General features: G+C 43.7%; 1 protein-coding gene across 1 annotated transcript in view; it reads left to right on the forward strand.

The window, feature by feature from the left end:
• LOC311065370 (glutamate receptor 1-like) overlaps positions 1-18929 on the forward strand; it is a gene marked incomplete at its 3' end in the record, with an annotated part of 64287 nt that overhangs the window by 27051 nt on the left and 18307 nt on the right. Inside the window, exons 6-11 of the mRNA XM_084085686.1 lie at positions 859-1017; positions 2149-2316; positions 4364-4468; positions 4569-4676; positions 8757-8963; positions 9742-10187. Of these exons, the coding sequence (XP_083941812.1) occupies positions 859-1017; positions 2149-2316; positions 4364-4468; positions 4569-4676; positions 8757-8963; positions 9742-10187 (1193 nt within the window). The remainder of the gene's footprint in view (positions 1-858; positions 1018-2148; positions 2317-4363; positions 4469-4568; positions 4677-8756; positions 8964-9741; positions 10188-18929) is intronic.

The raw sequence follows: 18929 nt of genomic DNA on the forward strand, positions 1-18929 counted from the left end.
TTTCTTTGCCAACGTCGCAGCTACAAGGCTGATGGACGTTGTGTCGTAACACGAAAACGCATATATTGAAACAATATATAGGCTACTGTATGGAAGTAATAAGAGAAGGTAGTCTCTCTGGCACAGCACTAGTCCATGTAACAATAGACAGCTCAGAGACACCTTAACGGTAAATTACTCCACTCTCCTTCCAGGACCTTCCACCACCCCTCCATTGTTCCTGGTGAATCCAGGTGACCAAGGAAGCTAACTGAAGGCTATGTGGTTTGGATGGAATAATTCCTGCAGAGATTACTTCACTGTTCTCCTGGCAACATGAAATGTAGTTCTCATTCTCACCCCTCTCGCCCTCAAGAAAGATGGAAATGAAACCTCTGTGGAATAACCCCCCTTAGAGAAGAAGGAAAGAGATTTGTCGTTTTCATTAAGTGTTTGACCCTCACACTCTTCCTGTCACAGCTAAAAGGTTTTAGAATGTAGCACACAGTACAGAACACTGCTCTGTACATTCATACAAATGGGAGAGCTCTTGTTCCATACGATTTAACTTGAAAATGTGACAACGAATAATCCGATTAATAAAGACAAACTGGAGAAGGAAAGCAACGGTACTATTTTATAAAAGCAAGAAAATAACTGCGCATTTCTGGAGCTTACTGCTCTTGGTGCCTGTTTGCCTGGGGGAAATACAGTAGATGCTGTGAAGCTTACCGCCCTTGGTCTTGTGGATGCGGAACCACATGCCATGTGGTAGCATCTGTCTGTGGTTGAGATGGCTTGGATCTTTGATAATCAGGCCATTGTGTGTGTGTGTGTCTGTGTGTTTATCTCTTCATATATCTTGTTTGTGTGCTTCAGGGTTTCCTGGACATTGATTTGACAGACCTAAGGAAGGGTGGAGCCAACATAACAGGTTTCCAGCTGGTCAACAACTCGGCGCCAGAGGTCAGCCGTGTGATCCAGCAGTGGATGGACTTTGACAGCAAAAATGACAAAGTGCCCAAGAGAAGCCTGAAGGTATCTCATCCTAGCCTGGTTCCATACCATAGACCCCGCCCACTCTCTGAGTGGACTGCCCCTCTTGGTCTGGTGTTGTAAATGTGAACCTAGGATTTATTTGGTACAAAAAGTACCGTCCAATGAGAGTCGGAGGTGGGGGTGGGGATCCCTTGTGATTGGTTTAGGGAAATTCTAACCCAATTAAAATTGTGTAGGGAAATTCTAATCCCCTCCCCCTTGTAATCGCCTACACTGGAGCCAATGTCAGACTGAAGCTCCACGCACTTCAGTCTGATAATCAGGCCAATCTCATCCTCCTCTCTACGGGGTTTCAATCGTTCTATTGACTAGCAGTTAACCAATGTTCGCCACTTCTCCATCGTGCTAAATCACCCTCGATAGCATTTTGCTCACTCAATCTACGTTCAGTTATTACACCTCTGCACTCCGTGAATTGAATTTGCCAACCACTCCTAGATATCCTTATACTAGGGTCACCATTCTTCTCGCATTACATGTAAACCCTGGTTTCTATTTACTGCTAAATGCTCAGATCCAGTCTAGAGCCCACCTACCGTATGCAGGAATTTACAAAGACGTATGCACCCACACAGGGCCGTTTCCATGTCCTCTCTAAACAGGATTAGCCTCGCGTAGCCAGACTATATCACTGCGTGGATATGAGTCTGGTGCTTCTATGAGGATTTTTTTTTTCCAAGGGGGCGGGATCAAAACAATGACTCTCGACGCAATTGGTTAGACCTACAAACCAACTACCAATTACAGTCTCCCATATTTGAATAATGGGCCCTGATTGGTCACCCCCGTCTTATGGAGCAGGAAATGAATTCTCTATGGAGCGGTGCCAGACCCAAATCGCAGAGTGCGTTTTTTTTTTTGCAGTGGCAGATTAGTCTGATCCCAGGCTAAAACAGGATGGCTAGCAAAGTGCTTAGCCTTATAGAGGCCTGTGTGAACTCACCGTGGAGTAGCCTCATGAGCTAGAAACATTTTGTAATTGAGATTTCGATATCAATATAATGAAAGAACCTTTAGTTCGAACCAAATAAGACGTTTGGGGCCAGCCCTAATAGGAAGGAAGTGATGAATTCCTTATATAAAGTGTTATTAGCTGTTGTGTCTCTGCAGTACACAGGTGCTCTGACTTACGACGGGGTGAAAGTCATGTCGACGGCGTTCCAGAACCTGAGGAGACAGAGAATAGATATCTCCCGTAGGGGCAACGCCGGAGAATGTCTGGCCAACCCACCTGCTCCCTGGGGACAAGGCATCGACATCCAGAGAGCACTACAGCAGGTCACCACACACACACACACACGCACGCACGCACGCACGCACGCACGCACGCACGCACGCACGCACGCACGCGCGCGCGCGCAGTTCCGTGCACATGGTAATGGTCAATGGCTGTGTGCAATTTCAGATCAATAGCTCCAGCCACTGAGGAGAACCGGGAAGAACAATTTTGGTCTCACCACCACCCTACCTCACAGAGCTTTGTCAAATTATAGGAGGATGATTGATTGATTGAATTTTTTATTGGGCAAAAAATGTAAAACAGCACAATTACATAAACATACTTTGACTAAAAGGTCCGTCCAAAAAAGTCCTTGCAGTCTTGTTTCCATTGGTATTTACACATAGTACTGTATATCTAACCGGTGTGTTAAATACCTGAGGTAAGACATAAGATGCGTGAGCATAGCAGCAGATATATACTGTACATGATATGCTATGGACATTAGTTAAGGTGCGAGAGTAATACAAATCAGTGCGTTGTACATGGAATTAAGGTGCAGAGTGTCCACGCAAGTCGATCACATTGTCCACAGGTAGGTAGCTGGCACTGGTATAATCCGCAGGTAGGTCCGTGAGTAAGAGCAAAACAAGCTGTTCATGAACCTGGTGGTGTTGCCCTTGACACTGCGGTAGGCCTCATGCCCTGCTGCGGTCGTTGTAGGGGTATGAACAGTTTGTGGCTAGGGTGGTCCTTGATGTCCTCTTCTTGTACATCCTGTAGTGTGGGAAGCTCGCCTCCTATTATGCGCTCTGCTGACCACACCACTCGCTGTAGGTTTTTCTTTTCTCGGGCAGTGCAGTTTCCGTAGGGCCTGGGGTTGCTGGGTCCTACTCCAAACATATTCAGGCGGCAAAACCAATATAGCCGCAGCTGAGCCTTTTTCGCTCACATGCGTGGTGCGTGTGTCCCATTTGAGCTCCTCCTCGATGTGTGCTCCAAAGAGCAAAGCACCACATACACAAAGACATGTGTATGTCTTTTAAATATTAATGTTATATTATCATTAAAATGTTAGTGTAATGGCAATTATTTGGGGCCCACTTGAAGTATTCCTCATGCCCTGGCCCTGGCCCACGGGTTGAGAACCAGTGGGCTACATCACACACAAACACAGGCAGGCACACATGCAAATACATAAAGCCATGCGTGCATTCATGCAAGTGTTTGAGTGGCACATTGACTAACAGTTCCTGAACCAGGGCTGGCTGAACAAATGAGGTCTCGTTCTGTCGCATAAAGTTCACATTAAGTCCCTGCAGAGCTCACCAGTATCGAATGTGACATCACTGCTAGTAAACAAAACCCGCAGGCAATAAGCCTTGCCCCTGAGCATCATGGGATATGGCATCAACATTTGAGCGCAGTGATGCAATGTTTGGACCAGCCAGACTACTTAATGTAATATCGAGGCACTCTCCCCAACATTTCACATGCATGTGGAAACATACTTGCGCACGCACACCTACTCTCTACTCGTGCAAATACACACACTCATGCGATTGTAAAGTTTTTCCACTGTAGAGTAGAGTTTCACTTGTTCTTCGGAATACGTGTGTGTGTGTGTGTGTGTGTGTGTGTGTGTGTGTGTGTGTGTGTGTGTGTGCTTGCGCGCGCCCGTGCATGCGTGCGTGTAGCCTGAGGCTTTGTCTGTGGAAAGGACTGGTCAATGTAACCATCTGCCGGGGGGTAAACTGGAGATTGAAGCTGCTCTCGCTCAATTAACTCTCTCACACAGCCAAGAAAAACACTGCAGTGTGTGCACACACACACACACACACACACACACACACACACACACACACACCGTCTGTTATTCACTTCCGTATAGCACACACTTTCACAAATAAATGAACACTATGCAAACACATTCAACCCAAGCTAAACACGCAATGGCAATGTAAACAGTTGACACATAAATGTTCTGCTGCTGGTTGATGGAACATTAATCTCATGCATGATGAGATGAGTTGCTCTTTCCGCTCTGGGTGTCACAGTGACTCCAGAGAAGAGTCACTGATGCCATGTGTTTGTCTCCCTTCACAGGTCCGCATCGACGGGCTGACGGGTCACATCCAGTTCAATGAGAAAGGCCGCAGGACCAACTACACTGTCAGCGTTATGGAACTGGCCCCCTCTGGACCCAAGAAGGTGAGTCTGCTGTCTGGGCTGTGAGGTGACAGAAACAGACAGATTATTTCTTTGAATTGGCTTGGATCATCTCTGTGTAAGTGAGTCCTGTTTGTTGTAGGTGGGCTACTGGAATGAAGACGAGAAGTATGTGAGCACAGCGGCCATGAGAGGCAGCAATGACACATATGGACTCCAGAACAGGACCTACATCGTCACCACTATCCTGGTGAGTCTGTGTGGTTTGTCCTCCAATGTAACGACCTGAGATTGTGAAGTACTGAGGGAGATACAAAGAGACAGAGAGAAAAAGTGACATAGATATTATTTTGAATTGATAAGAGGTATCTCATGCTGAATAGATTGAATCCCGTGAAATGACATGGACGTTCTAACTTTCCAGAGATTGACATGGATCAGCATGTTCATATTCCTGCCATCCTATTGTCTATACTCAACCCAAATACCAATGAGTGATTCTTTCCACAAATACAGACATTTTTTATGTGGATACAGCCTGTACAGCAGCCTGGTGCTGATACTGCCTCGGGGTATATACACACGTATGTAGGTGGCACTGTATATGTTGTATACAGTATACTAGGTGCATACTGTATGCAGGTGGTAATGAGAGATACAGCAGTGGTCTGTGGAGACCGATTGGTCACCACAAATGAACAAAACACACAGCACAAATGTACCCACACACACACACTCACACTTTTTTTGGAAAACAATTATTTTGACCCGTTTTCTCCCCAGTTTTGTCGTTATGCCAATGAATTCCTCACCATACATTTCTGTGTTCCCACTGCTGCCTACTTTGGAAGCATAGTCAAATATTTAGATATTTAAAATACACAGTAAAATCAGTGTACAGTATACAATCTTGTTTCACTATCTGTTTAGGCAAGGAACCTGGGAGTTTATTGAGAAATTATCATTCACTAACACACATAGATCTTCTGAAATGTTACACAAATAAAAAAATCCCAATTTCCTTTATTTTTTCTTATTTTTTTGTGCGTCTACCAGGTGGGGTATTTCTACACATAGTCAGGCATGTGTAGCATGGGTGAATCTGTAAATGCATGTGTGTTGTGTGTGTGTGTGTATCTCGGGTGGGGCTTAATAATCTAGCACATTGTCACTGGGAGCATGCATGTTTGTACCTATTTAAATGTATGAGTGATTTGTGGTGTGTGTGTGTGTGTGTGTGTGTGTGTGTGTGTGTGTGTGTGTGTGTGTGTGTGTGTGTGTGTGTGTGTGTGTGTGTGTGTGTGTGTGTGCGTGCGTGCGTGCGTGCGTGCGTGCGTGCGTGCGTGCGTGCGTGCGTGCGCGCGTGTCATATGGTTGAGTTACCAGCGGTCTCAGTGGAGCAGTTAGAGGTCAGCAAGAGAGTGAGTGCACATTGTATGCCATGCCGTGCGTGCGCCATGCGTGTGTGTGTGTGTGCGCGCGACCTTTCTCTCTGCTGTTTCCCTGGGTCCGTGTTCCTCTGCCAGGTGACCCATAGCAGCTTTATGTAACCATGATTACCTTCCTCTCAACCGTAACCCACAGGAGGGCTGCTCATCTTAACACCATCATGAAATATGGAAGTAGGATTTGCTGTGCTCACTGTAGTCTTAGCTTTATGTAACTCTGCCAATTGTAACGACCTGAGGGAACTGGGGCCTCCGTGGTTCGATAGTGGACAATTCAAAACTGACCTGCTTGAATCCCACTTCCAATGCACTATTCACTTCTTGGCTGCTTGCCTTTGATTTATCTGTTGACTGTTGGAACATCGAAATATTCTGAGAGAGAGAGAGAGAGGGAGAGAGAGAGAGGGAGAGAGGGAGAGGAAAAGGCCCCAGGTGTCATGTCAGCTGTGATCTTCTCAGGATGTCCAATCAATTTGCGTGTGTGTGTGTGTGTGTGTGTGTGTGTGTGTGTGTGTGTGTGTGTGTGTGTGTGTGTGTGTGTGTGTGCGTGTGCGTGTGCGTGCGTGTGCGCGTAAGTGTGTGTGTGTGTGCACCTGATGCCTGCTCACAATGAGCAGATTTAAACACCCTTTGTTGCCGAATAGCATATACTTGCCAGGCATAAAGGTATAATGATCTTGTAATTGTATACTGTATAATTATCTCTTCTGTCAATTTGAATTCATGCTCACCCAGTTACTGTTACTTCTATTTATGTTCTGTCAGAAGCCTCAGCTGCTCAAAAAGGATAGTTCTGATCTTTGTGCCTTGATGGCATTATGTATTAAACATGCTGAATGCCATCATGTTATTTAAGTTCATGCAACTTAACCACATAATTAAACTTTATTGTTCACTATAAATCTGTCACTGACTTTATTACATCATAACTTCACCCTGCGGCTGAAACTGGTTAATACCTATCAGAAGATATAACATATTAAATGTCAGCATTTTAAGCTCAATGAAATTAAGAGTCAAGTCTGTGTGCAGTAATGTTATATATATGTGGTGCATTATGACTGGTCAAGCTATTTCAGTATAACAATGAAACACTTTACAACCAAGCAGGGGGTGCGTACAAAGAATACATTTTTTGGCACATGGGACAGTCACACTGTAAAGTCATGAGTGTTAATGTAACTTAAGATTGTCGGGTCCATTTGTACACACTCGGGGCTTATTTTGGCAACACATGGCACAAGGCGTGGAGCGCAGACGCAATTTGTGTTGTGGGTGTGTCCGCGGCAATTTCACTAGTTATGTGATGGTGAGCGCAAACATGAGCGCACCGTGGCATTACCGTGGTGTTAAGCTTTTTAATTAGTCTTGGATGTGTTTATGGCGGTACGTTAATTGAAACAATTAGAGTGTCTATACCACTCCCTTTAAGAGAAGCTGTGCTTCAGCTAGGCGCACTTGTTATTTAGATTTAGAGTGCTATTTGTTTAAACACCGGAGCGCATGATGCACGCTGATGTGTTGTTTATTTGAGGTTGTTGGAATACTCATGGTTGAAACTAGGTTACAGTGTGTAGTTTAATTATGTTACCGTGCCTGCATGAGATCTTATATTTGTTGTTTGAGCGTGGTATCCATGTGGACGGTTGTGTTCTTGAGTGTGCCTGTGGGTGCGTCATGGCACTGGCACAAAGAGCGATCAGTCACGCACAGCAATATGCTGCTGTGGAAAAGTTAAAGTGTGGGACCATCTAGCAGTAAACACCTCCATGATATCTTGACATATCAACTTAATAATCACTTGCTCATTCTCGGTTAAATGCGTCCTTTTGTCGGAGCTTTATGATCATCTGTTAATTGCTGTCCATTGAGCAGAGACAGATAAAGAAACCAGGAGGACGCATAGTTCACATCATTCAGGATGAGAGGTGTTATGAAGAGATATTCTATCAGTAATAATTTGTAGAATAAACATCTATTTGTGTGCCTTTCTCTCTCCCTCCCTCTCTCCTGGCTTAGTCTCCTTGCAAAGAAAACGGCACTTGCCCAAAACAGTATATTGATAATAGGGGTCAGATTAATTATTTTGTAACCTTAATGTGGAGTTCCTCAGAAATGGCATCTACCATGTTGAACATGAGTGTTATTGTGTTGATTTACGATGGATTCTGATTTAAAACGGTAGACCAGATGCCATGCTGCTTGGTCATAAATAATTCACGTCTTCCTCTTGTAGCTTAATAGCTCCTCATGTCCAATAGACATCTGTCTGTGATATCTTTTTTTTTCTTCTTTTTTAAAGTTAGAGTAGCCAATACTTTTTTTAACCCCTTTTCTCCCCAATTTAGTCAATATGCCAATTGATTCCTCCCCACATAAATGTTTGTGTTGTCACTGCTGTTGTATCCTACTGACTCACCTGCCAGTGAGGAGCCCCCACCAAGAGGACGTAGAGCCTTCGTTCTACTCCTCCCGCCCAACACTCCCCGCTGACAGGTGCCGCCCCAACCCGTAGGAGTACATGCAATGACCAATATCACCCTCCCCCTGTTCGGCTTCCCTCCCCCGAACACGGGCTAATTGTGTTCGCTCGGTGTGTCCCAGCTAAAGTAGATCAGTCACAGCACCTGTCTGTGATATCATATCTTGACATATCAACTTAATATTCACATGCACTCTTACTCTTTGTTGATGGTTAACATAGTCTATAGAAGCAAGCAATATTTCACCATTACAGCAGACTGCTCAGTTTAATGTCTGCTAATGGAATGTTAGCCCTACATCAAATATGTAGGGTCAATGTTGACAATTGTGATGTGTTCCTTTAATATGGATGAATATAGGAGATAATTCACACCTTATCTTATCCCTCCCTGTTGCAGGAGTCCCCATATGTGATGTTGAAGAAAAACCATGAGCAGCTGGCGGGGAACGATAAGTACGAGGGCTACATTGTGGAGCTGGCCGCAGAGATAGCCAAGCATGTGGGCTACCACTACAAACTGAAGGTTGTCTCCGATGGCAAGTACGGAGCCAAAGACCCAGAAACCAAGATGTGGAACGGCATGGTGGGAGAACTGGTGTATGGGGTGAGTGAGCCCTTAATGTGTGGTTGGCCTCAGGGCTCAGTGTGGATATGGACATGATCCACTGGTGAAGCTGTGGTGAAAGTTCAACGGACAACCAAGATGTCTACATAATATGACTGGATTTGGTCACTGAAATCACATTTTGAGAAGAATATTCTTAAAATGCTATCTACTGTATGACATGGGTCAAATTATAGCAAAGCTGTTCATCAGCTTTGTTTTTGAAAACAAGACAGGGGTCTAATAACGGTGTGGGTTTCCTGCGCAATCTGTAGTTATGAATAGCAGGTTACTGCATCTGAAAATGCAAAGTGAAAACATTTCTTAATTTCTTAATATAGTGGAAGAATTGCTTTCCTTCATCCCTGTACATTGGGCTACAGTGATATGAGAGTGTAATGAGTTTAACTCAGGCCAAGTGTAACATAAATCAGCCATTACTCACCCTGCAATTTACTTTTGTGGGGACTGCTGTGTAACAGCATCGGCTGAGCTGTGTAGGTCACTGTGATTGATCTACTTTTGCTGGGGTGTGTCCGAGTTAAAGTAGATCCATCACAGCGAATATATTCAGACAGAAAATGTGAATTAGGCATGTTCCTATCCACTACTGTTATGCGAATATCAGCGTGTGTGTGTGTGTGTGTGTGTGTGTGTGTGTGTGTGTGTGTGTGTGTGTGTGTGTGTGTGTGTGTGTGTGTGTGTGTGTGTGTGTGTGTGTGTGTGTGTGTGTGTGTGTGTGTGTGTGTGTGTGTGTGTGTGTGTGTCCTTCCCTCAGAGAGCCGATGTGGCGGTGGCTCCTCTGACCATCACTTTAGTTCGTGAACAGGTGATTGACTTCTCCAAACCCTATATGTCTTTGGGGATCTCCATCATGATCAAGAAACCCACCAAGTCCAAACCGGGGGTGTTCTCCTTCCTGGACCCTCTGGCCTATGAGATCTGGATGTGCATTGTGTTCGCCTACATCGGCGTCAGCGTGGTTCTGTTCCTGGTCAGCCGTTTCAGCCCGTACGAGTGGCACGCCGAGGACTATGAGGATGGGGCCGACCCACAGTCGCCCACCCAGCCCTCGGCCTCAAATGGGGTCCAGCCAGGCCAACCGGGTGGCCAGGCAAACCCCAACCAGCAGAGCCCGGAGCAGACAAATGAGTTTGGCATCTTCAACTCCCTGTGGTTCTCCCTGGGAGCATTCATGCAGCAGGGCTGTGACATCTCCCCAAGGTAAGCAGATGACAAGGACACAAGGCTTGTTTATCATCACATACAGCACAGAACTGCTTTTTCTCTGCTGCTGACTGCACTGCCAAGAGTTCAATATGTTGTTTTCTTGTTCCAGTCCAGACTGGGCTTTGTTTGTGGGGAGATGTACATCTTTATTGGTTGGTTGTCGTACCGATTTGAGATGGAAGTTTGATGAATAGCATCATTCTCCTGCCTTCAGATTCTCCCTATGGCCAGTACTAGTCCTGAACTTTTACATACTAGAAGTTTTTTTTTAAACAAAGTATTTGTTTGCTCCGTAGACCAGATCATCATGTAGGCAGGGGAGGGGGCACATCAATTCATAGTGTGTATATGAACAGAGATATGCTCGTATGATGTAGAGTTGGTAACCAAATGGACCCTTACAGATCTTTAACTCTTGAGAGCGTAAAATGAGACCAAATGGACCCTTACGGGTCCATTTGGTTTCATTTTACGCTCTCAAGAGTTAAATTATTGTTAAACATCTGCATTACGTAATTAAAGACCTGTTATTAGACCTGTTGTCTCCTAATGGTAGCACATCAATACAGCATGGAATTGTGGACAAAATCTTATCCAACGATAAAATATTCTAAGTCTTGAGTCTGAGAGTCTAATCTCAGCAAACGGTGGTCTGTGGCTCAAATGCTGAATAAATAATGGACCTTGATATGGAAAGGGTTGAAAACCACTGATCTACAGTATACTTTTGTATTATCTTCAAAACTTCTGGGGAACGTAGGGCCTATGTGGTAAAAGTCTGACTCTTGAAGGACTCTTGTTGAGGATCCCAGTGTGGGGATGGAGCAGTACAGTGTCTTATCACTCCCCTGGAGCGCTCTCCTGAGCTCTGTTATATAGAAGCACCCTCAGAAAGGTCACCAATTAAAAAGCTCATTAATGTGTCTGAAATTAGAGTCACCGAGGGGTTGACTTTCTGGGCTTTCCAGAGGGACTTGAGAGTGAAGGGGAGAGGAGAATGTCAACATTAAAAGCCTGAGCTTGAAACCAATGGAGATAGATTGGGTTATAATAGAGAGAGAGAGAGAGGGAGAGAGAGAGAGAGAGAGAGAGAGAGAGAGAGAGAGAGACACAGAGAGAGAGAGAGACAGCGCTTGTTGTCATTAACCCATCAGACAGACAGCACTTGTTGTCATTAACCCATTCAATCCGGGAATCTTTGCTTCTGGGGGGTCCCACTACATATTTTGATGGGGATCGGCGGCCAAAAACATAATTGACATGAAAAAGTTTGAGAACCACTGATATAACAACACAAGTTTTTTTCAAAAAACTGTTAGGACTTAGAAGACATTTGTAAAGATTTGCAAAAATGTTCACGATTTTTCAAAAATAGCGGATCTACAAGCTCATAGCTGTATATCTGCTATTTTTGAATAGCCAAAGAAATCTAAAATGAAAGAGATGCTTTCCCCGGTCTTAATGGATTAAACATTATTTTGTCTACATATATTATAGATATTAATTCATGCAACAGGGCTCACAGCGTGCCTAAAATGTACATTAGACAGTTAATTAAATGACTGTTATCCTTGTACCGAGACTGTACTACAGGGGTCGGCAATAGGCGGCCCGCGGGCCGAAATTGGCCCCCCAGAAATAATATCTGGCCCGTGAGATAATTTTGAAAAAAAAAAAAAATTTTTTTTTTTTTTTTTTTAGAAAAAAAATTTTTTATTTTTTTTTGGGGGGAGGGATTTTATTTTTATACAGTATCAGACCGATATCTATTATATCCAAATACAGAAAGATACAGTATGAATGATTTACTGAAAAGTGTTATAAAAAAAGTATTAAAAATTAATGTTAAAATAATTATAAATACTTATTTCATAGAACCTGAACCCACTTTTGAAATCATGCACTCATAAACACCAAGCATTTTAAAGGATTTATAACATTTTATAGCTAGATTAGAGGAAAATGAAGAAGAAAAAAAAAATCACCAGAAAAATCGCCTGTGCTGATATTTAAACCGGAAAAAATGTTGATTTATATTGGTCAAACAGAACCGAATTAGACCCAAATTAGACCCGAATTAGACCGAGTTAGACCCGAATTAGACCCGAAAAATTTTGCGCCCGCGCGCTTCGCGCGCGGGCGCGTGTTGTGCACGCACATGCACGCGCGCTGCGCGCGCGTGCATGTTCGCGGGGAGGCCCGGCCCGCGATGGAATGTCTGGGAGTGATATTGGCCCTAGGCTTATCTCAATTGCCTACCCCTGCTGTACTAAGCCCATTCTGAAAGCAGTGGGCACCGGGTGGCAGTGGATTAGGAGGTAGAGTGGCCTCTTGGGATTCGGAAGGTTTGATCCCTGGCTCCCCCTGGGTTACAGTAAAGTGTCCTTGAGCAAGACCCTGAACCCCTAACTGCTCCCGACGAGCAGGTTGATGACTTGTATATTATTAATATCCTTATTAATACCTCCGCCATCGGTGTGTGAATGGGTGAATACAATGCACATTGTAAAGCACTTTTGATAAATGTGCTATAATATAGCACATATTTGCTATAATATTGCATATATACCATTAACCCATTAAAACCGGGAACTCATCTGTGTAACCACTTAAACCATTATTTTATTCTTTGGCTATTCAGAAATAGCAGATATACAAGCTCGCTATGAGCTTGTAGATCTGCTATTTTTGAAAAATCGTGAAAATGTGTGCACATTTTTGACTCAAATCTTTGCTTCTGGGGGTCCCTGGAAAAAATGTTTTCAGATGGGGGTCGGCCCCCATCTGAAAAGAGGTCCTTGACATGAAAAGGTTTGAGAAGTTTCAGAAAACTGTGGATTTAGAAGACATTTTGTAGAATCGGAACCTCAGGCCTTAATTTGTTAAATGCACCATTTGCAATTTTTTTCAAAAGGATTGTATTTGAGATGTGTGTATTATTATTTATCTTATGTGATAAAATGTTGCTTGTCTGAGTTTCTGGTACAGTGAGAAGGTTTACTTGAAAGGCTTATGTCACTCTCCCCTTCACTGAGTGCCACTGAGTCAGACATCAATGGGACTTCCTTCCATATGTGTGTGTGTGTGTGTGTGTGTGTGTGTGTGTGTGTGTGTGTGTGTGTGTGTGTGTGTGTGTGTGTGTGAGAAGCTGAATATGAGGCATACATCGTAGTGCTTTGAGTGGTCGGAAGATAAGAAAAGCATTGAATTCAATCCACTTTTTTCCCTTCTACATTATGGAGTAGACAGTAGAGTAGGTAGCCAATTATTATTTTACACCTTTTTCCTTCCAATTTAGTCGTTATGCCAAATACTCATAATAGTCGTTATGTACCTTACTGACTCACCTGCCCCATTGGGGGGATGTAGTGCCAGCCTACTCCTCCTCACCGTTCAACACCCCCTTGCTGACAGGTGCTGCCCCAGCCCATAGGAGTCACTATACATCCACACGGCGTAGTGTCATCAGTGGGTCGTACCTAAGGGGGCGGAGTCGGCTCGGGGGAAAACACAGATATCCCCCAGCTGGTATAGACCGAGGGATGTGGGGTTTTCAAACTCATATGCTGTAAGAGTATACCAATTTAAAAAGCAGGCGTCATGGCTTGCCAGATCACAGGCACAGAACCTTGTTGCCACTCGACAAGGAACGCTACTTTAGCAAATTAAACAAGAGTCCGATTGGAATGTTGTCCTGACTGGACAGAGGATCCAACACAACACAATGGCCCGAGGTTATCTGCTTTAATCGCCTGGTAAGAGACACTATTACATTTTCTATAGATATGATCAATTAAACTTATCATAATATCAAAAAGCTAAAGCCGCTCATTCATCAATGATGTTTATAGAACACGTTTTAGTGAATTCCAAGTACAGGAGACATCGACGCCATTACAGTTTGGAAACGCAGTACAACATGCAGAGATTTACACACAACACAAGCCAAACCCTAGACTATCCTTGTTTAAAAACCTAGAGAAAACACAATTGTAAATCTGTCACTGAACACAGAGCTAAAGCAGTGTGTAAATCCTGCATGATATTAAATGGCGCACAGCGCACTTCGCCGATAATGGCGTCGGTACGTGCCGTTCACAAAACAGTCTCTAAACTGTACTTCAAATTCACTATAAACATTATTGATGACTTAAAGGCTGTTGGGTTTTGATATTATGGTAAGTTTAATTGATCATATCTTGTAATAGTGTCTCTACCAGGCGATTAAACACTGTGCATATGTAAACATGTTTTGCAACACGAAGGGAGACGGGAGGTAACCAGAAGACTCGCCCCAAAACACGCTCGCCCCCATTTTTTTCACCGACCAGCGGTTCTTGTATTCTTGTATTTGTTTTACAGAGGATAAGGTTTGAAATAAGTTCAGGGTTAGGCATAGTTTTACTGAAGTTCAGTTTAGGAATACCAGGTGAATCCCGGCGGGTTTGCCCGGGGCGACTGTGTTTTGGGGCGAGTGTTTTGGCATTCAGACGGAGATGGAGAGAGAGAGAGAAACAAATCTCCGATCTCAGTGGTGCTTGTGCTGAAACTTGACTCATGCAATAAGATATAAGGATAATCTGATAAACCACATAAACCCCAGTTTACATATTCTGGGGGGAACATAAACCAAAAATTGTCAATCTAGCTCACAGTTACAACGCGTCGCGTTCCGACGCGCTGTGAGCTCATATATCTTAATAAGTCAACTTTCGAAGGGCGAGTGGACGATTGTGTTCCAGCTGTCCTTCTGATGGATTTTTCTTGGCTGTCAATCGTCCATAAAATATCTCTGAAAGTGATCCCAAACGACCGTGTATGATGTAACTCTATGAGGGAGATCGTTCTGTTTTCCCCCAAGCTAAAATCGAATGGGGCGTTCCTGGGCGTTCCCGTCTATCTCAGTGTGTATCTATAGGGCAGCGACCCTCCCAGCCCGGCTTCCCTCACCCTAACTGTGATAGCTCTAACTATACTGTAGGCAATTGGATTCTATATGGATAAATACTTGTACTCCAAACTATTTCACTCACCACTGTTGCTCTCACCGATGTAGTGACCTGTAAGGGCTGAATATGCCCTCTGGTTGAATTTATCTGTCCACATATCCATGGTAACAGAAATTCCTCCGTCTTCCATCACTTTCTGGAAGACTTCTGACTGTTTCTCCTTATCGGTAGCAGACTGTTTTGCCCTGTCACACAGAGTTTGCTGATGGGGTATAATGGAATCAGCGTCAACCGCACTGTGTTGCTCCAATGTTGATCAGTGTTTGGGCCACCTGGTTGAATCCTTTGCCGGTGACAATATCAAATGGCTGCATGTCAACACAGTTGTTCACAAACTTGGATTTAACATCCAGTGATATCCTTTTGCTGTCTCGACGGACGTAGGAGCTTAAGGTGTTTGTCTGACTTCGCTGGCTTGTTCTCCCTTTTGCACACACTTGTACTGTACCATGTTTGATGTTCTGGTTTTGTGGCTATCATACATACTGTATAACTGTATACACAGTGTTGTTGTACTTGACTCATCGGCAGGATTAACAACTTCTGCTGAATGTTTACCCTGGTAAAGGTATGTTGCCTACTAATTGGCTGCGTTTACATGGACAGGTTTATTCCACTTCAATTCGGAATGAATGCTCATTCAGAATAGAAATGCTCATGTAAACGCATCGGTCTGGCCATACCGGTCTGATCCGAATGAAATTTCATTCGGGTTTGAAGGGCTGGTATATACCGATAGAATCGGGCTACATTGCCCATGTAAACGCACTGGTATCAGACTGGTATACATTTGTTCTTTTGCGCATGTGTCATTGGCTAGCGCGGTGCTTCTGGGTGGGGGGGGGGGGGAGAGGCGCAAGCCATGTGGAGTCTGGCGCTCCAAGCCCAAGTCGCAGACGCGCGTAGTTCTCCGCCGACCGGCTCCTCCTCCGGGTCAGCAGCAAATATAACAGGAGCTGATTTTGTTGCATTAAACTCATCAATAGCAGACCAATGGCCGTAGCCAGGATGCGGTGTGCTTCCATTATCAAACCTTCTCTCTACCTTCTCTCTCTTAACTTGTTTTATTGTCTCTCTTCTCTTCTTCCTCATTTACCTATATAGCTGGCAGCTTTGATTGATTGTGAGCCGTGGCTTGTTATTATTTCTCTCTGGCAGCCGTGACTTAGGCCTTGGCTACACGTACATGGATCTTTTACTAAACGGATATTTTAGTCCTCCGTTTTTAAAAAGAATCCCTGGCCACATGACAAAGATAAACAAAAATCCCTGTCCACACGTAGACGCAGAAACGCATCGATCAGCTGCATGTTTCAATTTTATATCAGATTTTATATTTACATTTATTTTATAATTATATATATGAGGGGCCAAATACAAATACATTTGTAATCACATGTTAAGGCCCAATACTGCAATAGCTGCATTATTTTAATAGCATACGTGAACAGCATACGTGAACATAAACGAAAACAACATTATTAGGGCTCAGCTGCAGCGCAAACAGTAGCCATGGTTCACATGACGCTGTCGAGTCTCTGGTTTATAGTGGTGTTGTTGTTTTTTTTACATTGCCAACTCTCACATGTACATAAACGTTCAGATTTCAAATATAAAGTGCTTACCCCTGAGCCATGGATGTTACAAGGCAATCCGGACCGTGATAAGTACCCGTATCTCCCGTATTGTTCAATAAAAAGCATTTTAATCCCATCGCCGGCCATTTTCTTTTTCTGTTCTTTTATTTTGGTAATGTATCAGAGTGCAATACACCTTCCAACCATTGGTGTCGCATGGTTTAAAGCATCGGAGAAAATTTGTAGAAAATGGCCGACGATCGGATTAAAATGCTTTTTATTGAACAATACGGGAGATACAGGTACTTATCGCGGTCCGGATCGCCTTGTAACATCCGTGGCTCAGGGGTAAGCACTTTATATTTGAAATCTGAACGTTTATGTACATGTGAGAGTTGGCAATGTAAAAACATCGAACACCACTATAAAGCAGGGACTCTCGGCACCGGGGCGATTGTGTTTTAGGACGACAGACCCCACATTCAATCTGTGTGCGCGCCGTGTGTTCTGCTTGGCGCAGAAAAAGAGGGTTTTCGTCACACAGTGAATGAGCTACTTTTCCCACCACTGTCTTATTATTAAGTATGACATTATTTAGCCATAAATGAGCGTGCCTTGTTTCATAGACTGTAAGTGTTGCTCTCTCTCTCTCTCTTCATTTATTATTATAATGACCATGAGCGGTCCGGTGTTTATGTATTATTGTATTATTTATTATTATAATGACCATGTGCGAATGCGCGATGACGTCATCGTTTCTCAAAATCTCCGGATTACATGTCCACACAGATCCACTGAAACGCATGTTTTGGAAAACCTTCACTTATTTATCCGTTTACAAAAATATCCGTTTTAGCGGCCAAAAACACAGTTTGCGTGTGGCTGAAAGTGAAAGGCCCAAACGCACACAAAAATGTGCGTTTAGAAAAAGATCCATGTACGTGTAGCCAAAATTGTTATTATTCATTACCAAGGCTGCCAGAGGTAAATAATACATAGGTTTACCTGTCAAACACCCCCGCCCCCTCCCCCCGTCCCCAACCTGGCCTGAAGCACTCTGCGCATGACCAGAGTTCTATTCCGAATGAATTTGCTCATGTAAACGATTGAGGAACAGGAATACTTTTATTCAGGTGCCATGTAAACAGTTGGGTATACATTTCTATTCGGAATGAGTTCATTCTGAATGAATAAATATTGTGCATGTAAACGCACCCAATGAGTATGTAGTATGTGATTTCAGATGCAGCTTACTGTATGTCAAGCTTCAGCATGCTGAATGTTTACCCTGTATGAAGTGTGTGTGTGTGTGTGTGTGTGTGTGTGTGTGTGTGTGTGTGTGTGTGTGTGTGTGTGTGTGTGTGTGTGTGTGTGTGTGCGTGCGTGCGTGCGTGCGTGCGTGCGTGCGTGCGTGCGTGCGTGCGTGCGTGCGTTTTCTATTCTTGCAGACAAATTGACAGACTAATTTATACATGTGTTGTTGAAAGGTGAATGCAAGAGAATGCAGAGAGTTGCCTGAGAGAAAAAAAATAACTACCGTATATGCTGCTTTTGATTATAGCCTCAGGGGGTAATCACACTGAGATGCGTCGCTACAGTTACCACCGCTTCAAAAAAGCCTTGGCAAAGCGTGGTGCGCCTGTGGAACATGATTGCGTGGGCAAATGGGCGGTCATGTGATTAACAGGAAAACTAATTGATTCAAGCATACGCTGAGCTTTTGCTATATGCTTATTTGAATAATGGCCGACCTTGAATGATATATTACTGCATAATTAAATACTGCTTTCATCTGCATTTGCTATTACCCCACCGTTCCTATTGACATTAAAACAGGAAGGAAGTGGTTAATCATGGAAGTCCACATCTTGTTTGATCTAATTTGTTGAATGGGCCGACTATAATGACCAGAATAGGGACGCCAGGTTGAATGTGGTTGAGTCAGTCTGTGACTAAGTAATGCATTTGATCCATTGAATTACAGGTTATTTTTGTCCATTTCCTGAAAAGTAACGTGTTTTGACATACAAGGTTTCCACAAAACAGCGACGACATGTAAATGCGTTTAACAATGCACATGCACAAAAGAAAACAGCATGATGACATAGGGAAGAAGATAACTACCATGCAAATCTGAGAAAATGTATACC

The sequence above is a fragment of the Gymnoscopelus microlampas genome (assembly GCF_963454915.1).
Source record: "Gymnoscopelus microlampas genome assembly, chromosome: 18".
Taxonomy (NCBI): Eukaryota; Metazoa; Chordata; class Actinopteri; order Myctophiformes; family Myctophidae; genus Gymnoscopelus; species Gymnoscopelus microlampas.